The following is a 27,385-nucleotide window of genomic DNA, read 5'->3' as shown; positions in this document are numbered from 1 at the left end:
AATAATGACATCTGTTCGGCTAGATAATGCAGCATTTGATTTTCTTCTGTCACCCCATCCCCTGGTCCCAACAAACAACCTGCACTTAAACTCGGGCAGGAAATACTAGTATGTGCTGTTATTACTGTTTGGTGTCCCTCCGTCAACCATCTCGTCCCCATGAGTAGCCGCCCTGTGGGGGCTAAACTCGGCGTATCTTCCAGAAGTGGGGAAAGTGTGAGCAGTCATACACTTCAAACAGCAACTCATGCAGCCCTCAAAGATCAGAGTTTCAGTACCTCAATAATAGGACTTCCCACCCTCCCACTCCCACCCTCCCCTTGAACCGTGGCTGGTGTGGGATTTAGAGAGTAAGGTTATATCTAACTTTAGCCTCTGCCAAACCTCTGGGGACTGTGGACTCTGTGCACACTGAACCTTACTTTGGTGCGGTATATACAGAGCCACTTTCTTACAACCATCAACAAGATTAGGGCTGCATGGTCGTCATTCAAAATGTTTTGAAGCGTCCTCTGTGTAGGGGACGACCCACTGGGCACAGCTTTTGTGTCGCTTAAAAACGTATAATTTTAGAAGAAATATTTGATCCAATCAAGGTGAAATTTTCATAAGTTGTATATTTATTTGAAGATAATTGTTGTCATTACCTTCATCATTGAATTCATATTAGCAATATTCACATGATATTATAATCCGTGGATTTTTTCAAAAAACGTTCCCGATGCATTTCGTGCACTTGGTGCACTTCTTCAGGGGAATATAAACGTAAACAGATCAAATGTACTCAGTATGAGGTTAGGATCCTATCGTACACGTTGATAAACATATTTCAGTGTCAATATAACCATTTTCACGGAAATGCAATCTGTTATCAAAAAGTAAAATCTTAAGAGATATAATGATCAGCGGGAACAGACAAGGAAAAGGTATGAATTGCTGGGTTGTGATCTTGTATGGAAGTGAAATATATGAGGGCGTGATCGTTATCTAACCGATGTGCCTAAAATTATATAAACACGTGTATTTATTCTATCAAATGTATCGCGCTATGACGCGATTAGAATGTGCAGTTAAAAGTGCTCGTGTCAGGCATCTTACCTCTAAGTCATGTGAAAAGGGTGCTGAAGGGTGTCTCTCGTATTCTGACCGGGTTCCAAAAGTGAGCCCGCTGTTCGTCCGTGATGGATATGTTTGGAGATAAATAGAGGACTGGGGGTGATTAAAAAACGTGGGCGCCATCTTGAAGTGGTGAAAAGCATGCGTTAAAGTGTTAGAGCGGGTATCTGTGTAATTTCGTTTGAAGTTATCTAAAAAGTGACAGAGTTCTCGTGTCAGGAATCTTGTTTGTGATACATGCGTAGGGATACGCTAATCGTTGTTGTGTTGCATGTTCTGGTCGGGTTCCATAATGGAACCTGCAGTTCTTCCGTAATGAATTTGTAAAGAAATCAATAACGGACTAAAAAGTGATTCAAAGTGATCGCCATTTTAGAATGGTGGGATGCTTGTATTGGGGTGTATTAGAAGGAGAGTCTGTATTAATGAGTGTGCTATGGACGCTATGTTGGGAGGATAAAAAAGGTTGTGTAAATGAATATTGTGCTGTGGAATTCAATCAATGTGATGGGTGAACATTCATGTTGATCCGGAATAGTACATCAGAAAACATATGAAAAACATGGAAAAACATATAAAAATACATACATACAAAAATACAAAAACAGTCTTGTAGTTCAATTTGTAATGTACTGCTTTAGCGAGTAAAGTTCGGAAATTCTGGAGTAAGGTCCGTAATCTATAGGTAGCAAGAGAATTCTACTCTGTCATTGAGCCCATTAGGTTTCATGGCATTCAAAAAGTATATCCAGTGGTTTTCTCGTTGTAATAATGTTTGGTTCAGGTCTCTGCCTGGGGTTTTAACAATGGTTTCCAACACCGCGAATTTTAGTTGGCTGATGTTGTGTTGTCTCTCATTGAAATGTGTGGCCACACTAGATCTCAAGTTGTTGGTTCTTATATTGCTCTTGTGTTCTGATATTCGTGTTTTGATTTTTCTGATCGTTTTGCCCACATAAATAAGTCCACATGGACATTTTAGATAATATATTACTTGTTGTGAATCGCAGGTCGCTGTGGTCTTTAATTGGATGGGTGTCCCTCTCATGGGATGTGTCATGGTGTTGCCCTTTATTATGTTATTGCAGTAACTGCAATTATAGCAAGGTATGGTTCCTAAGTATTTGCTCGTTTCTGTGTCTCCCTTTTGTTTTAAGATATCTTGTAGATTTTTGCTTCTGGTGTATCCAAAAGTGGGTTGGTGAGCAATGAAGTTTTGGAAATCTGGTTCATTTGTAAGTAGTGCCCAATGTTTTTTGATTATTTTCTTATAGTCGTGGCTCATAGTCGAAAATTTGGATACTATCACAGTTTTCAATGTATCTTGTTTTGAAACAGTTTTTAAAAGGTCTTTTCTGGTTTTGGTTGTACACTTTTCTACTGCTTTTTCCAAAATATGTTTCGGGTATTCTCTTTCTTCAAACCTTGTAACCATGTTTTGTAGTTGTCTTTGTAATTCATGTTCCTCAGATACTATTCTTTTCACTCTGTATAGCTGAGATATAGGAAGATTGTTCTTCAAAGATGTTTGGTGAAAGCTTTTGTAATGGAGCAAATTGTTCCGATCTGTTTTTTTTTTGTATAGAGTCATTTCAATTTTATCTCTGTTTCGTGTGAGTGGGACATCTAGATATGCGATAGTTTTATTGTCAATCGTGTGAGTAAATTGGATGAGATCATTTATTTCATTGAGTTGATTCAATGCTGATAGAAGGTCTTGCGAGGTCCCTTCCCAGAGTACAAAGATGTCGTCTATGAATCTAAAGAAGACTCAAGCATGTTGTTTCCAAGACTCTTAATTCAGGATGTATCGGTTCTCAAAAATGTTAATAAAACTGTTCACATATGCTGGAGCGGCACAATTGCCCATTGAGGTTCCCATGAGTTGTAAGAAATGTTCTTCTTCCCATCTGAAGTAACTTTGGTATAAGGTGAAGGTGAGTAGTTCCATAAGGAATATTTGAAAAAATTTTAAGCGACACAAAAGCTGTGCCCAGTGGGTCGTCCCCTACACAGAGGACGCTTCAAAACTTTCAAATACAACACTCCAAGGGGGAGAGAGTGATACCACAGGAGCACGCTACAATAGCCCAAATCGAACATTTCAAAGCCTGTGCGCCAACCAATAAGCTTTGTATTTCATCATTCAAAATGTAAAATGGAGGCATATTGCTTTTGTGACTACATTTCAATATCACATTTTTTTAGACTGTTTGCTTTAACAGAAACCTCACCATGTAGTCTCTGCTTTGTGAGACCCATTGAACATTTTAAGCAGCCCCAAAGTTTGCACTGAGTTGAACATAAAAGCTCTCATTAAGAGTCAGACAGAGCGGTATTACCTCATGGAATTCACTCTGCCGGATTGATTTGGGGTTGATTTTTCCAGACCCAGTTTTGCTGGTTGTGGGAGGTTCAGGTGTGATTTTACCCCTTCTGTGCCCTGTGCCCCACTCCCCTTCGTCACTCACCCCTCTACTCAGATGGCCACTATATATTTATCAGCTTCTCAGAGTTATGCATTAATCCTCACAGAATTGGAAATTCCATGTGGTTTTATGAATTTAAAAATTGGGTCCATGCAGTAATTCCGAATTTAAGGGGCTTAAATTTTAAACTGCATGGTACCGGGTGGCTTTACAGCACCTAGCAACGATCTTTCATGTAAATTTTGTAACGTTTGTAATATGCTAAATGCTAAATTCCTCATGTAACCTGTAACTGGTGTAATTCTATAATTTTGTGGAAACTTATGTAAAGACGTTGAGACGACACGGCCGATGCCCAGTGGAGCCGCTTGGTTCGGCTATAGAGGAGTCAGGCGCCCGCGGCCGTCACCTACCCAGCCGGACATTGGTGCGTGGCACTCCTCGTCCTTTCGCTGCTGTCTCTTTATATCTTCCTCCGATGACCTCCTCTCCCTCTCTCAGAACCCCTTTTCTTGTCCCCATCTTCCTTCTCACTCTCTTCTCTGATCCTGACCTGCCGTCTTGTTCCGTCCTTTGTCAGTTCCTTCCTCCCTGCTCCCACTCATTCCCACGTTTCCCTGCTCCCTCTTTTCCCTGACCCCTATTTTCCCTCGCTCCCATTGCTCCTTAATATCTTCTGTTTTTGTAATGATCTAATCATTAGATGTATTTGTATAACCTTGTTTTTCCTCTTCCCCGCAACGATCTTTCATGTAAATTTTGTAACGTTTGTAATATGCTAAAAGCTAAATTCCTCATGTAAAGCGCTCTGATACCTCCGGGTCTAGCAGCGCTATATAAAACTCTTAATTTTTTTTTTTTTTTAAATAAATAACATTTAAAGGTCTCCAAGTACAGTACTTTAATTTAGGGCCGAACGTCTCCCTTGGAAGATACCTACTATTTACCGCGGCCAGGCCTGAGAAGAGAACTGTGTATTACACCCCTTCTTTTCTGAGTTCACAATGTAAAACAAAATCTGAGTGTAAATTTACTCCAAAAGTGTAACTTACACTCAGATTTTGTGAGTAGCTAAAAGGTAGTAAACCCACTCAAAAGTGTATAGCTCTCAGGCCCTTCACTTTGGTGGAGACATGTAGGTTTTAATTTTCAAGTGAATTTACACTTGGATTTTGTGAATAGCCAAAAACTTACTCAAATGTGTAAACTACTCAAAAGTGTAAGTCACCTCTGTGAATCAGGCCCACAGCTCCTGTGTTCACAAAGACGTGTACACACATAAACTCTCTTACAGATGCACTTAACAGACGGCGGCCAAACATTCATGAGCACTTAGGGAGTCAAAACCACCCCACCCCTCCCCTGCTCTGTCATCAGAGCAGCCCCGCCCGCCTCGCAAAGCTGCCGCTCCTGCAACAGGAAAAAATACAATAATAACATTGAGTTAGTATCATTTTAGTTTTCATTACACTCCTGAAAAGTAGTGAGGCAACGTTCCTACGCCTTTGAGTAGGAGCCGCCACAGCAAAGAATCTCCATCAACAAGGATGGCAGAAGGTTCGTTTGTTTCATGAGGTCGTGTGGGACTTGTGTCTTATTCTAACATCTTCGCAGCAGGTCCTTTGCATGTGACAAGTGGTTGGCATTTGGAATTTTGTGGTTTACCCAGGCAGGCTTTGATTCTCAAAGCTACTGCTAATCTTAATTACTCCGAGGCCTCAGCTTCCTCGCCACAGTCCTGCAACCCACCCTGTGGTCTCTTGTTCGGGTGCTTGAACATCCTGCCTTTGCACTCCGTGCGTTCTCGCCTCGTAATGTACAAGAAGCGAGGGGCCAGGATCACATTCATCGCCAGAGGACAGAGCGATAAAGGCTTCGGGCCAGATTACGAGATAAGGCGCTATTTGTCGTCCTTCATAAATAATGATACCAGAAGGAACGGTATTTATCTGGTGCCATAAATAACACTTATTACGAGTTCATGGGGAATAACATGTGGATTTCGGTGAATAACGCACCAAAACCCACAGAGATACTGTAAATACCGTATGTGTTCCCTTGTTACATTTCAGCAGGTTTGACCTGTGGAAATATAATGTGCTTGAGTCATTTAACGCATCTGATAATTATTGGACGCCTGAAATACTTTAAAACTTGCAGTTCTACCCCGGGTGTAAACAGGAATTTACGCAAGAGTCGTAATATTGTGAAGACATCGTAATCAGGATCGTAGAAGTAAAAATAGAGAAACAAGAAACCGGTTTCTTTACAGGTATGAAGAGGAATATATTGGACCTGATGCGCAAAGGTAAACGTACACTTTTATGTAAGTACACAATTTTTGTGTATTCCAAAATAAGTTCAAATGTTGCCAGTAGTAGTTTTATGACTGCGGAGACTGCAGTCGGAGCAGAGATGTCTGCACAAACAGATATAGGCCTGGCCCATCTTTTTATGTGCGGAGTTCTCTTCCACAACTGCAGTCTTTGCATTCGTAACCATACTTTTAACTCGGAGTTTGTGAAAAGAATACCAAATTTACACAAATGCGTAAGTTCACCTTTGTGAATCAGGCCCTTGCGTTCAAGAGCACCAAGATGTCTGCCTCCCGAGAGGGGGCGTTGCCTTGGCCTGGATTGTGGAGTGTATTCACACCTTCGCTCTGTTTGTCCCCTCTCTTCAGGTGTGGGACCCCGAGCATTGCACGCCGCCCTTCTCCAGCTCCGGCAGCATGGAGGAACTCTTTCCGAGTAACGACCTCAGCGCAGACGAGGAGACCCAAAGGGAAGAGGTGAAGTGTTCCGGAGCAGAAAAATGAAACCATAAGAACAAGAGGGGGTGGACGTCTGGGTAGGGGGGAGTCTTATGCACAAAGGGACCCCAAGAAAAGGCAGAAATACAGACAGGGAAGTTCCCCAAAGGAAGAGCATCATGTGAGTAAAGTCTGAGTGACAGGAAAGGCGGGGCTGTAACTAACTAATCGAAGAAAGCCACCTGCGTATAGATTACATCGTAAGAGAGGAGGGACTGCCTAACGTATGGAGGGAGTGTAACATGACGACAAAAGCCACCTGAGTATAGATTACATCGTAAGAGAGGAGGGACTGCCTAACATATGGAGGGAGTGTAACATGACGACAAAAGCCACCTGAGTATAGATCACAGGGTAAGAGAGGAGGGACTGCCTAACATATGGAGGGAGTGTAACATGACGACAAAAGCCACCTGAGTATAGATCACATCGTAAGAGAGGAGGGACTGCCTAACATATGGAGGGAGTGTAACATGACGACAAAAGCCACCTGAGTATAGATCACATCGTAAGAGAGGAGGGACTGCCTAACATATGGGGGGAGTGTAACAAGACGACAAAAGGCACCTGAGTATAGATTACATCGTAAGAGAGGAGGGACTGCCTAACATATGGGGGGAGTGTAACATGACGACAAAAGCCACCTGAGTATAGATTACATCGTAAGAGAGGAGGGACTGCCTAACATATGGGGGGAGTGTAACAAGACGACAAAAGGCACCTGAGTATAGATCACAGGGTAAGCGAAAAGGGACTGCCTAACATATGGGGGGGAGTGTAACATGACGACAAAAGCCACCTGAGTATAGATTACATCGTAAGAGAGGAGGGACTGCCTAACGTATGGGGGGAGTGTAACATGACGACAAAAGCCACCTGAGTATAGATTACATCGTAAGAGAGGAGGGACTGCCTAACATATGGAGGGAGTGTAACATGACGACAAAAGCCACCTGAGTATAGATTACATCGTAAGAGAGGAGGGACTGCCTAACGTATGGGGGGAGTGTAACAAGACGACAAAAGGCACCTGAGTATAGATTACATCGTAAGAGAGGAGGGACTGCCTAACATATGGGGGGAGTGTAACAAGACGACAAAAGGCACCTGAGTATAGATTACATCGTAAGAGAGGAGGGACTGCCTAACATATGGGGGGAGTGTAACAAGACGACAAAAGCCACCTGAGTATAGATTACATCGTAAGAGAGGAGGGACTGCCTAACGTATGGGGGGAGTGTAACAAGACGACAAAAGCCACCTGAGTATAGATTACATCGTAAGAGAGGAGGGACTGCCTAACATATGGAGGGAGTGTAACATGACAACAAAAGCCACCTGAGTATAGATCACAGGGTAAGCGAAAAGGGACTGCCTAACATATGGGGGGAGTGTAACATGACGACAAAAGGCACCTGAGTATAGATTACTGGTAAGGGAGAAGGAACTGCCTAACGCATAGAGCGAGTGTAACATGACGACAAAAGCCACCTGAGTATAGATCACAGCGTAAGGGACAAGGAACTGCCTAACGCATAGAGGGAGTGTAATCTGACAAAGAAAGCCACCTGGGTATAGATTACAGGGTAAGAGAGGAAGGGACTGCCAAGCACACAGGGGGAGTGTAACAGATTTAAAAAAGCCACCTGGGTATAGATTACAGGGTAAGAGAGGAGGGACTGTCCAACCCATAGCGGGAGTGTAACTAACTAAATGAAGAAAGCCACCTGTGTATAGGACTGCCTAACGCATAGAGGGAGTGTAATCTGACAAAGAAAACCACCTGAGTATAGATTACAGAGTAAGAGAGGAGGGACTAGCCACCCGAGTATAGATTACAGGGTAAGAGAGGAGGGACTGTCCAACATATAGAGCGAGTGTATGATGACGACGAAAGCCACCTGAGTATAGATTACAGGGTACGAAAAGAGGGACTGCCCAAAACGTAGAGGGAGGGTAACATGACGACAGCCATCTGAGTATAGATTAGAGGGTGAAAGAGGAGGGACTGCCCTTCTCCTGTGGAAATGAGCCTTTTTAGGGGCCCACTGGTGCAGGGGTTCACCCTTAGCTGTCCACTGGTTCTTAAACCAAAAAAGAAGAGATTGGCAAAGAAATACGTTTTATTAACCTCTCATTAGTGGGACTACGTCAAAACAACACCTTCGGGTACTGCGTGAGGTAGTCCAAGGAATATAGAAGCCATGGGCTTTATGTACCCAGTTTACAGCTGAGTAAGCACGGAGACTCAAAGAGGAGGTACAGGCATATACAGGAATAATTATTGACTAACATGGGCATACAAATATGTCTTGGTCAGCAAAGTAGGAGGGGAAACATTACTGCTTACATCAGTTGAAACAGCCTGACAGGTACAGTCTAAGACAGGTGCATTCTAGCAGCTACAGGCCTTTCTGATCATGCGCAGTGCTCTGGCTCAGTACTGAAAGAGTTCACTATAGTTGATGACTCGAGCAGAATAGAAAAGCAGGCAACAGTGAAGCCGGAAGAAACACATGGCTAACTAAAATGGATGCTACATACAAAATGGCTTCACCTTATGCTAACAGTAATTTCTGCGATTTCCACAGATTACACTCCCTCTATGTGTTGGACAGTACCTTCTCCCTTACCCTAATATTAGGGGAGGCGTGTATAGAGTATGAGGCTTGAAGAGGTGTGTATGGGGTATGCTCTAACCATTATACATAACTTGACATTCCAAGTAGTGGCAGAGCTGGGGCATATGATTTGGTCGATCGAGTACTAAAAGGGCCCTGCAGTAACTTCGTTAAGTGGTTTGGAGGAGGGGAATGCTCGGTAGCGGGCCCTGGCAAGAGGATGAAAGAGGATATGCATTCACTCCAAGTCCCAAGGAGGAAGGAGTGTGCAGTATCCACCAGATTGTCACCCGCAGTCCATTGTGGCACCCACTGGAGTTGGGAGGTCAAATAACATTGTTCGAGGTTGAGAAAATTGAGCCCGCCTCCGTCTGTCGGGAGGCAAAGCTTGAGCAGTGCTAATCTGTGACGTGTGTTGTGCCACATACGATCTCCCACCATATGGTCTAAAGAACGGAAAAAGGGGAGGTCCATAAAAAGGAGATTGACGAAATAGTACTGTAGTCTCGTTAAAACTACAATTTTTGTCATGGCTCTCTCCCCACCACTAACAGCGCCAAAGGCTGCCAAAATGACATTTGTGCCATAGCATAGTGACAGCAGGGTCCAAATTACCCTCTAGAAGATCCAGAGCGTGTGGTAAATTTGTATCCCCAAATAACAAAAAGTAGAAAGCTGCCATGTAAGGATTATGTTGTTGACCGTATTCCGTGGGTTTGGAGTATGACTGTTGAAAGGGAAAAGACACAACTGGGTCCAACTTATTTGGAGACAGGAGATGGTTGCAACATTGGTGATGAGGTTTGCGATAGTGGGAAGCATAGATAGGACATCTTTAAGATGGAGCAGCATGTCATCTGCATAAAGGGAGACCAAGTGTGTACAGTCCCCCCGGGAGATCGCCCAATGCTAGCCAATGGCTCCAGTGCCCGTGAGAACAACAGGGGAGGCAGTGGGCAGCCCTGGCGAGTCCCCCGATGTATAGCAATGGGATCTGAAATGACAGCAATATTGACTCTGCTGTGGGGTTGGTGTACAATAATTTGATCAGCCGAAAGAAGTGGGGTCCCAGGTCATAGCGTTGAAGTACTTCAAATAAAAAGGAACTCTGGAGGGAATCAAAGGCTTTATGCAAGTCTAAAATAAAGCATCCTGAGTGAGTACGTAATTCTGGGGCATGTGCAAGAATACAAAATAAATGCCAAAGGGTCAAGGAGGTGTTCCTCACTGGCTCAAAACAGTTTTGGTCCGAGTTTGGTCCAGGAGCGCCAATTAATCTGCCAGAATTTTAGCTAAGACTTTATAGTCCATATTTAACAAAGCAAGAGGTCTGTAGGAGTCTGGGTCAAGCAAGTCCCTACCCAGTTTAGGCATGGAAAGGAGGAGGCCACCTCTTGAGGCAGGTGGTAAAGACGCTACAGTGAGAGAGGTGTCATATAATGTTTTCAGATGGGGTGCCAGTATAGGTGCATACACTTTATAGAATTCAGACAGTAGGCCATCCGGTTCTGGGGCTTTGCTAGAGGCAAAAGCACAGATCGCCTCTATTACCTCAAAGTTAGAGATTTCTCCTTTTAGTTCTTCCCTGTTTTCCGGGGAGATCAGCGGTATGGTCAATCCGGCCAGGAAAATACTGCCAGCGTCTAAAGGAACGATAGATAGTGATATATACAGCAATGTGTATTGAAGTGTGAAAGCAGAATAAATGGCCCTCTGTGTGTGGAGTACTGGTCCTTCATCAGAACAGATAGAGAGGATGGGGCATCTGTCAATCACTCGATCATACATTTATAAAGCATGGCAAATCACCCATGAGGGTTTCATGGCACAGAAGATTCTGGCTGCTGCAAGGTGGTTTGATCACTCAAACATCCAAGTATTTAGATCCTTCCTGGTTGCTGGAGCGATGGTGCGGATCTGAGGTGAAGGGGAAAGTTGTTCCAAGCTTTGGCTGCCAGGTGCGAGACGGAGCGTTCTCCACTAATGGTTCGGCATATTCTTGGCATGTCTGCAAGAGAGAAGGAGGTGGATTGAAGTTATCTGGTCAGTTGGTGAAAGGTCAGGCATCTGTTGATGCATGCTGGTCCTTCATTGTGCCAAGCCTTGTAAGTGTGGGTCAGCATCCTGACCAATCATCTCTTCTGAATCAGGAGCCAGTGTTGTTTCTTGAGACTGGGTGTGATTTGGATCCTTCTGGGGAGGTCAAGTATGAGTCTTGCTACTGCATTTTGTATTTTCTGAAGTCTCTTCAGGAGGCGTGCAGTGATTCCTATGTAGAGCGTGTTTCCGTAGTGAAGTTTGCTGGTAATGAGGGCCTGTGTGATTGTCCTTCTGGTGTTGACTGGGAGCCATCTGAAGATCTTGCAAAGCATGCAAAAGTTATGGAAGCAGGCGGATGAGACTGAATTGACTTGTTTCTTCATAGATGGCTTGCATCCAGGATAACGCCAGGGTTGTGGGCGTTGTCTATAGGGGCAGGGGGTGGCCTGAGTTCCACGGGCCACCATGCGTCGTTCCATGGCGAGTTGTTGTTTCCAAAGATGAGGACTTTTGTCTTGTACGTGTTAAGTTTGAGACAGTTGTCTTTCATTCAGTCTGCAACGTTCATCATGCATCTGTGGAACTTTGCTTTGGTGGTGGAGGGTTCTTCGGACAGTGAGAGGATGAGCTGGATGTTTTCGGTGTAGGAGATGATGTTGATTTTGTGCGATCTGACAGTGTCAGCCACAGGGGTCATGTAGGTGTTTAAGAGGGTGGGGCTGAGGGACGATCCTTGGGGGACTCCACCTCCTGACGTATCAACCACATCAGGAGTGTACCTGGATTGCCTGCATCAGCGTGTGTATGTTTAGTATAGTCCACATAATTAAGACAGCGCAGCCTTTCCAATAGGGCAACAGGTACCCATTGTGATTGGTGTAGTTGCTCCTGACTGGCGCTGGAAGTCTGAGCTAGCTCCTCAAGGCACAAGAGTCTACGCTCCAATTGAGAGATGTTAGCGGTGAGGTGACGGCACAGGTTGAGAGTATTGCCCATACAGTGTCCCCGAATGGATACCTTGAAAGCCTCCCACTCTACTAAGGGAGCGGAGGCTGAGCCAGTCTTAATGTCAAAGAATTCCGTAATATTGCTGGCAACTGAAGCACGAAATGGGGTGTCTTCCAGTGTGGATGTTTGGAGTCACCAGAGGGGTATAGGTGGAGGGATGTGTTCTCAACAGAACTGTAATTGAAGTGGGTTATGGTTAGAATGCATGCACACAAGGTATTCTGTGCATGTGAGATGTGGAATGATGTTGGGGGTACAAGTGAACCTGCTGGTGCAGATGTGAAGTCCACGTGCATGCGAGTAACAGGAGTACACTTTGGTATTAGGGTTGCGATGGTGCCACACACCTATAAACCCCTAGTGATTTAGCCATGTGGTAAGGGCATGTGCATTAGTGGTTGTGACATTGCGGGGGAGGGGCGGGAAAGGATGATCTGGTCCCACATCCAGGACACTGTTTAAATCCCCTCGCAGAACCCAGGGGATGTCACTCCAGCAGGCCAGGGTGGCAGATAAGGATTGGGGGAAAGGAGCCCGGTCCACATTAGGCGCATATATGGTTCCAAGGAGCAGCTGCCCACCATCTAAACAGCCCTCCCCAAACTAAACCAACTCTCGGGGTCCAGAACTGTTTGTGTGGTTGTGAAGGGGACTCCCACCCTGATCCAAATCAGGACCCCTCGAGCATATGTAGAATAGTTTGTGGAGAACACTTTGCCTAGCCATTTTTTCTGTAGCCGGGATGCCTCCAGACCTGTGATGTGTGAATCTTGTAAGTAGGCAATGTACATGTGTCTGTGGCACAGGTAAGAGAACGCAGTGTATCTACGGGGGTGTGGATACCTCCCACCTTCCAGGTGACGACATTAATAGTGGCCATTGTCTGGTGTCTGGGGTGCAGACGTAACGGTCGTCCTAGGCATGTATTCCTGAGCTCGATTAAGCATGTGGGACAAGAACAAGTAGAGCTTGTAACAGTAAGGAAAACAAAATATAATGACAATGAAAAGTTGATACCATAAAGAGCAAGTACACAACAGGTACCAAGCCAAACCAGTGACGATAAAGGGACCCGTTAGTAGCCGGGCTAGGATGTGAGCAGGCAGGCGAGAGGCCAAAGAAATACCGGCTCCAATGTTGAGTAAACAGAAAGGAAAATAGGTCTCGACGGCCATCCACATCCCCACAGTAAACGAACAGTGGTAATTTTATGTGAAATACATATGGGAACTCCATGCGAAATACATAGGGTAACTCCATGTGAAATACATAGGGTAACTCCATGTGAAATACATATGATGTAACTCCATGTGAAATACATATGATGTAACTCCATGTGAAATACATATGGTAACTCCATGTGAAATACATGTGGTAACTCCATGCAAAATACATATGGTACCTCCATATGAAATACATATGGTAATTCCATGTGAAATACATGTTAACTCCATGTGAAATATGTATGGTAATTCCATGTGAAATACATGTTAACTCCGTGTGAAATACGTATGGTAATTCCATGTGAAATACATGTTAACTCCATGTGAAATACATATGGTAACTCCATGTGAAATACATATGTTAACTCCATGTGAAATACATATGGTACCTCCATGTAAAATACATATGGTACCTCCATATGAAATACAAATGGTAATTCCATGTGAAATACATGTTAACTCCATGTGAAATACATATGGTAATTCCATGTGAAATACATGTTAACTCCATGTGAAATACATATGGTAACTCCACGTGAAAAATACATATGGTAGCTCCATGTGAAATACATACGGGACTTCCATGTGAAATACATACGGGACTTCCATGTGAAATGCATATGGTAATTCCATCTGAAATACATGTTAACTCCATGTGAAATACATATGGTACCTCCATGTGAAATGCATATGGTAACTCCATGCAAAATACATAGGGTAACTCCATGTGAAATACATAGGGTAACTCCATGTGAAATACATATGATGTAACTCCATGTGAAATACATATGACGTAACTCCATGTGAAATACATATGGTAACTCCATGTGAAATACATGTGGTAACTCCATGCAAAATACATATGGTACCTCCATATGAAATACATATGGTAATTCCATGTGAAATACATGTTAACTCCATGTGAAATATGTATGGTAATTCCATGTGAAATACATGTTAACTCCGTGTGAAATACGTATGGTAATTCCATGTGAAATACATGTTAACTCCATGTGAAATACATATGTAATTCCATGTGAAATACATATGTTAACTCCATGTGAAATACATATGGTACCTCCATGTAAAATACATATGGTACCTCCATATGAAATACAAATGGTAATTCCATGAGAAATACATGTTAACTCCATGTGAAATACATATGGTAATTCCATGTGAAATACATGTTAACTCCATGTGAAATACATATGGTAACTCCACCTGAAAAATACATATGGTAGCTCCATGTGAAATACATACGGGACTTCCATGTGAAATACATACGGGACTTTCATGTGAAATGCATATGGTAATTCCATGTGAAATACATGTTAACTCCATTTGAAATACATATGGTACCTCCATGTGAAATACGTATGTTAACTCCATGTGAAATACATATGGTAACTCCATGTGAAATCCATATGGTATCTCCATGTGAAATACATATGGGACCATCATGTGAAATACATGTGGCAATTCCATGTGAAATACATGTTAACTCCATGTGAAATACATATGGTAACTCCATGTGAAACACATATGGGTATTCAATGTGAAAAACATACGGTACCTCCATTTGAAATACATATGTTAACTCCATGAGAAATACATATGGTAATTCCATGTGAAATACATACGGTACCTCCATTTGAAATACATGTATTAACTCCATGAGAAATACATATGGTAATTCCATGAGAAATACATACAGTACCTCCATTTGAAATACATATGTTAACTCCATGAGAAATACATATGTTAACTCCATGAGAAATACATATGGTACCTCCATGTGAAATGCATATGGTAACTCCATGCAAAGTACATAGGGTAACTCCATGTGAAATACATATGGTAACTCCATGTGAAATACATATGATGTAACTCCATGTGAAATACATATGATGTAACTCCATGTGAAATACATATGGTAACTCCATGTGAAATATATGTGGTAATTCCATGCAAAATACATATGGTACCTCCATATGAAATACATATGGTAATTCCATGTGAAATACATGTTAACTCCATGTGAAATATGTATGGTAATTCCATGTGAAATACATGTCAACTCCGTGTGAAATACGTATGGTAATTCCATGTGAAATACATGTTAACTCCATGTGAAATACATATGGTAATTCCATGTGAAATACATATGTTAACTCCATGTGAAATACATATGGTACCTCCATGTGAAATACAAATGGTAATTCCATGTGAAATACATGTTAACTCCATGTGAAATACATATGGTAATTCCATGTGAAATACATGTTAACTCCATGTGAAATACATATGGTAACTCCACGTGAAAAATACATATGGTAGCTCCATGTAAAATACATACGGGACTTCCATGTGAAATACATACGGGACTTCCATGTGAAATACATATAGTAATTCCATGTGAAATACATGTTAACTCCATGTGAAACACATATGTTAACTCCATGTGAAATACATATGGTAACCGCATGTGAAATCCATATGGTATCTCCATGTGAAATACATATGGGACCATCATGTGAAATACATGTGGCAATTCCATGTGAAATACATATGGTAACTCTATGTCAAATACATATGTTAACTCCATGTGAAATACATGTGGCAATTCCATGTGAAATACATGTTAACTCCATGTGAAATACAGATGGTACCTCCATTTAAAATACATATGGTACCTCCATTTGAAATACATATGGTAACTCCATGTGAAATACATATGTTAACTCCATTTAAAATACATATGGTACCTCCATGTGAAATGCATACTACAGGAACTGAGGACAACTGGGAGATCATGTATGGCGAGGAAATCATGGGGGCATCAATGACGGTGGGTTCGACAGGCCTGAGTGCTGATCATCCCCCGAAACCCAATTTAAAGTTAGGTATAAATTGTGGGGAGATTCCTACAATTGATTTGAACATAGGATCTGTGTGTGAAGGTGAGCAGGGGCTGCTTGTTGCTTCTACTGCATCTATTTTTAATGGAACAACTGAGGATACTGGGGCTGACATAGGTAAGCTAGTCTCATGGAATAGAGCCGGGTGAGGCTCTAAACAGGAATCTCAGGAATGGAAAAGCTTTGTAAACACCTTTGATGTGTGCATTTTCCAGGAGACCTGGCTCTGTGACCTTCTTTTTATGAGGGTTACTTGAACTACTACATCCCAGAATCAAAGGGCCCTAAGGGGCGACCGATGGGTGGCCTTACTATTTGGGTTCGACAGTATTTATCACTTAATATCAAAGTAGTTGACACCAGAAGTAAAGACATTCAACTTATTAGAGTCGATCTGGGCTCTTTGGGTTGGCTCGATATCTATAATGTTTATGCCAGGGGCAACAGGAGAGGGAGGTCAGAAGTTTGTGCGGCTTTGGGCTCCCTCCTCGAAACACACTCTCTGGATAACAGTGTTGTGATAGCGGGTGATCTAAACAGAACTTTCGAACCTTTGGCTATCCAACATGACTTTGCTGGAGACGAGGAGGACAGGCAGTGGGGTGTCCCTAAATTACACCTGAAACCTGTCACTCGTTGGACTGAGGATATTATCTCTTTAAATGCAATATGCTACGAAAGTAGTTTTAGGGCATTAAATGGGAGGACCTTGAGTGATAAGGCAGGGGCAAATACCTTCGACAACGGACGGCATAGGAGTAGAATTGATTACGTTGTAGTCTGAAGCTCTGGGGTCAAGTGGTTGATATGGAGGTAAAATCTAGAATAGAAAGCGACCATAATCCGCTGTGTGTTGAACACAAATGGTGGATCCCAACGAGTGTGGCTATGTCGCATGAGGTAGATAATGCCCCTTTGACTGTTTCAACTAATGATATGCGCCGGTTAAAATGGGTATATGACAAGGCTAACCAGCAGGCCATAGATAGTATTAACGTTCAGGTTGATGAAGCAGTAACATCCCTTGAGCAAGCAAATCCACCTGACCCAGGCAGGGGTAAAGCAACTAAAATCCACGAAAACCTTTTCTCAGATATCAGGGATCATTTCCAGAAACCTGCAAAGAGAGGTAGTGTGAGAAATCTTAAACCGGCCAAGTGTTACTGATAGAGATCGCAGGTCACCCTACCAATAATTTCACCACTTATGTTTTCGGGCCCATATACTTCAATTCATCCTATACATTGATCAGATGACCTTACAATCTACTACCAATAATCATGAGTCCCTTTCGATTATTTCCAGTGTTCCCGACTTACCATCCACCGTTGCGGGTACCTATGACCACGATGGGTCAGGGAGCTAGCTGTAAAAGGAAAGGCAGCAAAGTACAAAACCCAACCTAAAAATAATTTCGATGTTTCATCAAATGACCACGGACAACTGGGAAGTTTTAAGTCTCTTTATATAGAGTTCAGGCTTGAAAAATCATTAGGCTTACAGATAAAAGGAAAACGATAATCAAGGTAACAAGGGTACATAACCATACAGGAAAAATGTAAGGGCAACCATCTAAGTTGTAACTAGGGCTACAGGGAACACGCTAAGACAGTTTTCATGAATGTGAATGAAAATTTGGAATCCTAACAGATATAGTAAGGGTGAAAAATGAAAACACGCTATAACTCTAACAAACTACTTCAGTCAGTTTTATACGAGAAAAGTATAGTCCACATTAGGAAATTGCAAACTGCAATGGAGAAAATGATTTCTAAAAGGTAGGGTAACATAGGAACACGCTATGAAATTAAATGCAAATAACTTTATGATATGCAATGGTTGCGGAAAGCATGGAAAATTATCATATGCAAAGTATGTCTTTATTGAAGCAAAGACAGAAAATAGAAAGGTGCAGTTTTAGAGTTTTCGGCAAGATATTTACCTAGACTGGTGTGAAAACCAACCCTGGCCACGGGTCAGTTAAGGACAGGAAATACCCCAAGGAATAGCAGTCATCAATGGGACAGCAGGTGCAGAACGGACACCCCAGGACAGGACAGGAAACCCAGATTAGGATCAGGACAGGACCACCAGGACACGACCAGCACCCGCAGTTCGGAAGCAACGCCTGCGCTCCACCCTCTCTGCAGCTATCGGTCAGAACCCCGATTGGGTTAGCGAACTCCCCAGCAAAGTGCTCCGCCAGCACTTTAAGGTTTAGTAAAACCTTAGTCTATGGTCAAATTCGGACAGAGTGCTCCGCAGCGCTCTGTATATTCAGTCACCTATTGAGTGCGTTGGGTCAGTGACAGGTCAGCTATTCGGACAAGTCGGACAATTTCTCTAGCTAAACCTAGGCTAGATATACTCTTTTGGGTCAGTGTACCACCCCCCAATGTTGCAAAGTGTCAGAATCCCTATTTTGCATTCTAAGGTACCGCCTAGCAAGATTTGGGTTCTCATGAGACAAGCCAGTGGAATACAATGAAATGTTAACAATTGTTTCAATATGGGTACAGACGACTCCGTCCTGCTGGGTCGCAGGTCACTTTCTCAGGAGCATCTTGCCCGTCTCTGCCAGCTGGCTGAGTTCCACTGTTCAAGGCTGAATTTCCCCTGGCTGCGCGACATGCGCAGAAGGGACCTTCAAGATGGTTCTCGGCTCAGTCAGACCCCCCAGTTATCGTGGTACATGAAAAGTAAGCGAAAACAAATTAACACATAGAAATAAATGAATAAACTACATAACATGATTGTGTACTTATGAATTATCACTATAAAAATATACTATGCAATTATTTATTAGTGCAACAGACAGAATCACAAAAGCAACGGTGCAAGCTTCACCTCGTTATTAGAAAACGCGGCCATCTTATGGCTATTACGCATGCGCACCCTTTCCCTCCAAATGTGACTGCGTTATGTCACGTGATTATGCCTAACGCATGCGCAGAATCAGAATTCAAGCAGCATCCATTTTTAAAAGACAAGGGTTATTCGTATTAGTGAAACACATAGGCAAGCATCACTATGATACACACGCACATTTCAAAATACATAAATTAGTAAAACGAACAATTGGAATTACGAGATTATAATAATTTTTCGAGGTTCTTGACTCGAGCAAGTCGCGATGCGAAATCTTGCTCTATCAATCCCCTCTTTGATGATATTTACTATCATCACAAAATAATGGAACCAGATGCCAACTTTCTTTCACACCTTGTACATTTCTGTCTCTACTAACAGGCGATTCAGTTTCTCTTTCTCAGTTTTGGTAGGGTGAGAATTTTTCACCTTTTTATAAATCTGATTATTTATTTATTCCAATTCAAGCTCATCTGCACTCCGTTTCACTCCTCTCGCATTCACTTGGTATTTCTTTGTGTGTTTGCATCATTTGCAACAGACAAATATGAGAAATAGGATAAGACCTATCACTCCAATTGGCATCAGTACCTTAAACAATAAGCTTTTACCTAAGCTAGCAAACCAATGACCTACATTGGAGAGACCATCAACCAGTCTCTTCCAGGCACTGTCAACCTCGAGTGGTTTGAGTTCCTTTTCCAAATTAGTAATGTTTTTCACATATCTTTTGAGCTGTACACTTTTGTCCGGAATGTAAGTGCAACAATGTTGCGCCTTCAACATCCGGCAGACTCCGCCCTCTTTTGCTAATAAGGTGTCAAGAGCAAGTCTGTTCTGCAAAACCATTGATCTGATCGCAACCATTTCAGTATTGACCAGCAGGAATCCATGAGCCGTGTCAGTAGACAACACATCCACTATTGTGGATAATTTGCAAATTCTGTGAGTGTTCAGAACCACTCCCACTCCAGGTATTAGTGCACTAAAAATACTACCCATTATTTCACCTACGCTTTCTCTTTTACTACGCACTAAGCCATTAGTGTTTTCGTTGCTTCCAGCCATTTCATTCACGTGGTATATTTTCGGGAAAACAATGCCAAAATAGCAGCTTCCATACCAGTGATCTGGCAATTTGAAATAAGCCTTGTTTCCACATACATAATAAATTCCGGGAAACACAGGTTCTGACCCATTTTTAAAACCCCAACCTCCAATTACCTTGTAATTGTGTTCACATTGACTGGAACCAATGAAAATATTATTATAATAACTAGTCTTCTCGCGATGAAGACAGAGTTTCCCTTTCTTTTCGAAATCCAGCAACAAAGCAGGCCCTGCCCCGCCATTTGAGGTGCTTTCCATGTCCTCAGCCCATTTTGGGGTTTTCTGTCTTTTGTCATTTGCCTTTCTTTGGAAACTCTCTCTTCTCTTCTCTGCCATGTTCAAAATATTTTTTCTTGTTCATGTAATGAACAAGTCAAGTTGTCTCTGTGTGCTTCATTTAAGTCTATGGTACCTATAGTCAGAAAATATTCTCCCATATAACGTGTAACGTCACTTTTGGTATGTACAGGATTCAGATTTCCACGTATAGGAAGTTCACAAAAGATCACGTCATTGTTACAGTAATAGTACTGTAACGGTCCTCTTTTGTAAAATAAGCTTGCTAAAATACTACAGGAAATTCCATATGTCAGGGGTAGGTGATGATAAGACACGCCTTCAGCTACAGAAGTAGGTAGCTTCATGCAGACATAGCAGTCTTCTATCTCCATAGTTTCTACATAATGCACTAACAAGTTTGCGAAAACATTTAAGTGAGTCTGGTTTCTAATTCCGTGGTAATGTAGTCCTTCCTCATCTGATGCTTCTAAGTCTCGTTTTGTCTGTCTGAGTGCTTTTTCACGTCTTTCTACACTTCGTGTTGTCAGTTCTTCAGTGTCGGTTGTCTGAGTAGGGTCAATATTAGTATTTTTGCTTACCATAAAAGGAATGAAAACTGTTAATCCTATCCAAACTACTATTACTATAACTATACTACATATACATACCTTGCAGCATGTTTTGCAACAACTGCGGCTAGGTCTACCACTCACGCTTGAATCAGACATTTTGGCTCAGAAGAAGTTTTCAACCCCTCTTTGTGGCCTTGCCCAGGTACCTTTATGCTGAGCAATTTCACGGTGGTTCGTCCTCTTCCTCTGCAGAGTAATCAGTAATCGGTTCCCCGTCGCTTTCGTCAGTAATATCAAGATCCTCTAAATTTTCCAGAATCAGGTATGTCCATTCAGGATCCTGATATTTTTCATTCAGTCTTTTTATTCGATCACTCCTTCTTTTGGAGCTTTCTCCAGCTTGCTCTGCTATTCGTATGCTTTTTCTTCTGTCAGCAAGTTTCTCTTCTACCGTTTTTATTCTCAGTCTTAGTCTCTTAATGTATCTTGGTTCGATATTTTTCTTTTTCTTGAGTCTTTTGGTTGGCACTGTCAGTTGACTTTCTTCTAATGCTCTTTTGTTTTCATTCGTTTGTGGCGCTTCTTTTGTCTCTTCCCTTCCTGTCTTACTAGTCCCAGGTCTTGTATCTATTTCTTCTGCCTGGTTACTAAGCTGGCCTGGTTCAGGTAAATTTTGGTTCTGGCTTTCGAATGTCTCTGTTTCTGTGTCCTGAACACGTTCTTCTAGTTCTATCTGATCCTGTTCAAGCACTTTGATCTCTTTATTTTCTTCCGCTCGAACTTTTGAACTAGTTCTAGTCTGTCCCTTTTCAATATCAGGAGTCAGTGGAGGAGTATCGATCACTTGTTCTGTCCCTGTCTGACCTCCCTCTTCGTCCTCGGATTTGATGTGAATCTCAATGATCTGAGGGTCTTCGCCTGTGCCTGTCTCGACCTCTCTATTCCACTCTCTATCTTCGTAGATTCGCTCTCTTGTTCTGATTGGGTCTTCAATGAAATCGATTATAGGTATCCAATCATCTTGGCTGGTGCTCGGTTGCTCGTCATCAGCTACTTCCGGACCAACGTCAGCAGGACCCTCAGCTGAACTGGTGCTCGGTTGTTCGTCTTCAGCTACTTCAGGACCGACATCCGCAGACCCCTCAGCTGGACAACCTTCAGCTCCAGGCTCCTTGTCTGGAATTACCTTTTGAGTATGGCTGGCATGTATCCACCTGGGAATGCCTGCACACTTCACTGCTGTCGTGGTCACCAGTATTACTTGGCGTTTTTCTCCCCACCTCGGTGCAAGGCAACTCGAACGAGTATGCTTCTTTATTCTAACCCAGTCACCTGGAACCAATTTGTGAACTGGAGTTGTCGGGTTGGCGACGGCGTCTTTCCCAATCTGGCGAGAGATAGAACGCACTTGGTCACCCAGTTTCCTGCAGTACTCAAGTACCAAATCATCAGAAATGCTTAACAGTTTGTTTCCTGGTACCCATGCTTGTCTCATCACTCTTCCCATCAATATTTCATGGGGGCTCAGGCCTGTTCTCCGATCTGGAATACTTCAGAGTCCCATCAGAACAAGAGGCAAAGCAGTAATCCAATTCATTCCAGTTGAGTCACACATTTTGGCCAACCTTGATTTAATAGTGCCATTTATCTGCTCTACCACTCCAGAAGCCTCTGGACGATGTGCACAGTGCAACTTTTGTGTGATTCCAAACGCTTTACAGAGTTGGTCCATCACCTCATTCTGAAAATGTCCGCCTCTATCTGATTCAATAGTGACTGGCACCCCGAACCTAGGTATCAATTCTCGTAGTAACAATTTGGCTACTGTTAAGGCATCACTCTGTGGGACAGGGTAAGCTTCCACCCATTTTGAAAATAGGCAGACCACTACAAGGACATATCTTTTTCCCTCGCAGCGTGGCATGGTGATGAAGTCAATTTGTATTCTTACAAAGGGACCCCCTGACTTTCCAATTTTCTCCAGTTCAACTACTGTTCTCTTGCCAGCGTTGAACTGTTGACAAGTCATGCACCTCTGGCACAAGGATTCTGCTACCTTCCTGAATTTCGGGTTATACCAGGTCTGTTGAAATACCAGAACCATGGCATCCCTACCAATGTGTGATCCTTCATGTATCAGTCTGGCCATAGGGGCAAGCAGGTTCCTAGGTAACACAGGCATACCATCTGGGCCCACAATGACACCATCCTCACGTCTTGGTCGACAACCAAGTCCCTTCCACTTCTCTTTCTCTTCCCAGGGCACAGCATGCTGCCATTCTCTCACTTCATCCCAGGTAGGCACTTCTTCAAACACCATAAGTTGGCAGCTGTTTCCAGTCCCACCCAGTCTGATATTCATTGACATGCGATCCATAGCACATTGTTTTGCTACCCGATCAGCAAAATCATTTCCCAATGACACAGGGTCAAGGCCCTTTTTATGAGCAACACATTTGACCACTGCCAATTCCTTTGGTAATTGGATTGCCTCTAGAAGGTCTTGGACAACTTTTCCATTTCGAATGGGGGTACCTGATGAAGTCAGGAATTCTCTTTGTAGCCATAACTGGCCAAAGTCATGCACAACCCCATAACAGTACTGGCTGTCAGTATACACTGTTATTCTTTTGTCTTTTCCCAATTTGCAAGCTCTTATCAAGGCAATTAGTTCGGCTACTTGTGCAGACTTTACTCCAAATAAGCAGGATGCTTCTTTAACTTTGTCTAACGCAACCACAGTGTAGGCAGCACTTAGGCCTACAAGTTCATGTCTCATGCATGAACCATCCACAAACCATTCTTCATCATGTACAGGCAAGGGAGTTTCTTTAATGTCTGGGCGGGGTTTAGTACTGAATTCTGTCAGGTCAATGCAGTCATGCTCGTTCCCTCCCTGGTCTTCTAAAACCATTGAGTCAGGGAGTAGAGTGGCTGGGTTCAGTATATTACACCGAGTGATGGCCACATTTGCAGCACCCACGAGAATCCTCTCGTATTTAGTCAGCCGACTAGGGGTGAGATACTGAGTTTTGGTTCTGGTTAGTAAAATCACAACTGCATGTGGAACATACACAGTTACAGGATGTCCCATGACAATAGATTCACTCTGTTCTAAACTTGTGCATGTTGCAGCCACTGCTTTCAAACATCCAGGTAATCCAGCAGCCACTGGATCCAAAGTGGCAGAAAAATATGCCACGGGCCGTCTAGTTAAGCCATGTTCCTGAGTTAGGACCGACAATGCACAATTGTCTCGTGTGTCAGAGAACAGAGCAAACTCCTTGGAATAATCTGGCATTCCCAAAGCAGGAGCGGTACACAGACAATCCCGTTATTTAGTGAATGCTGTTAAGCTTTCATCATCCCATTCCACAGGGTCCGGTGCTCCTTTCTTTGTCATTTTTATCAAAGGCTTGGCATGGACTGCGAATCCCACAATCCATTGCCTGCAGTAACCTACAACTCCAAGGAACATTCTAACTTCTTTCTGAGTACGGGGTAACTGCATCTTTTGAATTATTCTAACTCTCTCTGAGGTCACTTTTCTGATTCCCTTTTCTATCTGGTGCCCCAGATATTTCACTGATTTTGAACAGAACTGTAATTTCTCAGGGGCCACTTTATGTCCCTTTTCACTTAGGTGATTCAGTAGGGCAATGGTGTCAATCACGCAATCCCTGTGACTTTTGGACGCCACCAAGAGGTCGTCAATGTATTGCACCAAAACAGACTTTCTAGGTAAGACTAAAGTTTCCAGGCATTTTTTCAAGATTTGATTAAAGATAGAGGGGCTCTCTGTGTACCCCTGGGGGACCCTGTTCCAAACGTACACGTGACTGTTGAAAGCAAATGAGAAAAGAAATTTGCTATCTGGATGCAATGGGATCGAAAAGAATGCATGACATAGGTCTATCACGGTAAACCACTCAGCATCCCAGGGAATCTGATATAGGATCACCGCTGGGTTTGGGACAATCGGACAGCAAGGAACCACAATTTTGTTTACCTTTCTCAGGTCCTGCACTACTCTGTACTTGCCACTAGGTTTCTTGATTCCAATTATGGGGGAATTACACGGGCTACTCATCACTTCTTGTATGATGTTTGCTTCTAGCAATTTCTGTATCTCAATGGCAACTCCCGCTCTCACTTCGGCACTCATTTTGTAAGGCTTAGTATTGGGGTAGGCTGCATTTTCCTTTATGGCTATTTGTATTGGGTCTACATTGGCCATTAATCCTACATCCTTTCCTGTAAAGTCCCATACTTCTGGTTTCACTGTCTGTTGAAGTTCTTCAGGTAAGTCCTGTATAGTCATTTGTTTAATTTCTGAGTCAGGTCTGACTAACATGAATTTATAAATACCATCTTCATCTGGGGTCTGTATTTCGACGCCCTTTGGTGTGCAAAAGATAGTACAGTTCATTTTGCACAGCAAATCACGTCCCAGTAAGTTCACAGGACTGGTATCACAGACGACAAATCTGTGCATTTCTTTGAAGTTCCCTATTGAGATCTCCATGGGCTCGGTAACAGGGGTACTAATCAATTGATTAGATACACCCACTACTTGGATTGCTTCTCCCGAGAGGGGTAGGTTTGGAACGTCTGCTGTTCTTACAGTAGAACGGGTAGCACCAGTGTCCAATAAAAAGGTGACATCATTTCCATCAACCTTTCCTTCAATGTATGGCCCTGACTGGTCTACCGGCAAGGAGGCGCCAAGTACACACTCCTTGTCCTCCCCTCTCAGGCCCCGTCAGTACTCGTCGTCACAGAAAAAAAAGTGTCATTCAATAAATATTGCGAAGTTGCTGCATTTCTGTTCTCATTGCCCCCCCAGATCTCTATATCATCTCCCTGCGGTGATTTTCCCTTAAAAGTTGGCTTTGGCGCTCGGGGTATTTGATTCGTTTTTACCTGCTGCTGGGTCTTTCTTGGCTTTTCATTCTGCGTCTGTGGAATTAAATCAGGGGTTTGGGTATTATCGGACTGTAAATACGGACACTCGTCTCTCCAATGTCCAATTTCCCCGCACTGGTGGCAGGGAAATTTCTTTTTGGCTTCCTCTCTGCTCATTTTTGCTCGGGGCTTTCCTCCACCCCCACCCCCAGGGCTTTGGTTCTGAGTAGTTTTATTTAGCTTATTCAATTGTTTTTCCTGCTGTTCTGCGAGCTTTACTTGTGCCCACATCACTTTCTCCTTCAGGGCCTTCTTCTTTTCTGCCATTTCGTCCTCACAGTACTTTGCGTACCGTAGGACCTCATCCATTTTCTTGGACTGCCAACAGATTTTGTTATCTTTTATCCACTGACAAATTTCGGGTCTTAAACCGTTTACAAACCTGTAAATGAAGTGCGTCATGTCCTTCATTTCAATGTTATCTATACCACTGTACGTTTTAAACACCTGCAACAGCCTTTCATAAAAGGAATGCACAGTCTTGTCCCTTTCCTGCGTGGTTCTATCTATCTTGGTCCAATCAGTTTCCTTTGCGGGCACTTTTAGCTTCAGATGCTGAATTACCTGATCATATTTTTTCATCACTTCCTTAGAGGGTTCTCCTGTTGCTGAGTCCCTCGGGTATTCCTCACTAGGCCAACCTATGGCGATTTTAAACTCAGTCCACAGATCTACAGGGACCACTATGTCGAAGAACCCATCCAGGTCCTTCCACAAGCACTTTTGCACCTTTACAAATCTTTCTACCTGCCGCTACCAATCGATGGGCTTTTCTCGTAATTTCATTGGTAAAGGACACAATATCCTGTCTGGACCTTGGAACATGTACATATTTTCCTCCTGGCACTTCGCGCATAGGGCATAACTGTTCTGGTTTGTCTGCTTCCTTTAGAACGAATTCGGGAGTTACCTGCTTAGACCTGGCCTCATCTTTTTTCCTAGCCCATCTGGCTTTCCATCTTTCTACGTCTCCCCATTTCTGTAACACTGTCAATAGTTCCTTGACCTGTGCCTTTTTCCCTGATATATTCAGGTTTTCCAAATCTTTGTCTGAAAATTCTGCTCTGTATGGTTTCTGCAAGGGTTTCGATTTTGAAATATCTATTCCCATGCTAGCAGCAGTATCTGTCAATTTTTCATGAAGTACTCGGGCATTTCGGGTAAGACTTTTGCAAATAAACAACAGCTCTTCTTCAGAGTAGGTATTTAATCTCTCTAATCCCACATTTCCTGCCATTAGTTCTTCTATTTCTACTCTCAGTTTGTAGAGATCTAAAGGTTTCGTCTGCGGAGTTTGTTTCTCTAATTCTTGACTCCATCTTTCAATTTCTTCAGGAGTTACCAACGTGATACTCTTAGTACCCAATGTCGATTCCATCTGAATCTCCCTCGTGTTGAAAGGGTTATGTCTTTTCTACATC

At 42.9% G+C, this 27,385-nt stretch overlaps 1 protein-coding gene across 1 annotated transcript in view; it reads left to right on the top strand.

Annotated features, from left to right (window-relative positions):
* The window catches only part of LOC144798233 (uncharacterized), a 197,805-nt gene that overhangs the window by 78,753 nt on the left and 91,667 nt on the right, over window positions 1-27,385 (top strand). Inside the window, exon 10 of the mRNA XM_078668982.1 lies at window positions 6,229-6,336. Coding sequence (XP_078525108.1) covers window positions 6,229-6,336 — 108 coding nt within the window. The remainder of the gene's footprint in view (window positions 1-6,228; window positions 6,337-27,385) is intronic.

Source organism: Lissotriton helveticus, chromosome 12 (genome assembly GCF_964261635.1).
Source record: "Lissotriton helveticus chromosome 12, aLisHel1.1, whole genome shotgun sequence".
In the NCBI taxonomy this organism is placed as follows: domain Eukaryota; kingdom Metazoa; phylum Chordata; class Amphibia; order Caudata; family Salamandridae; genus Lissotriton; species Lissotriton helveticus.
Note: the sequence above shows the minus strand (reverse complement) of the source record. Positions and strands in the feature narration are given on the sequence as shown.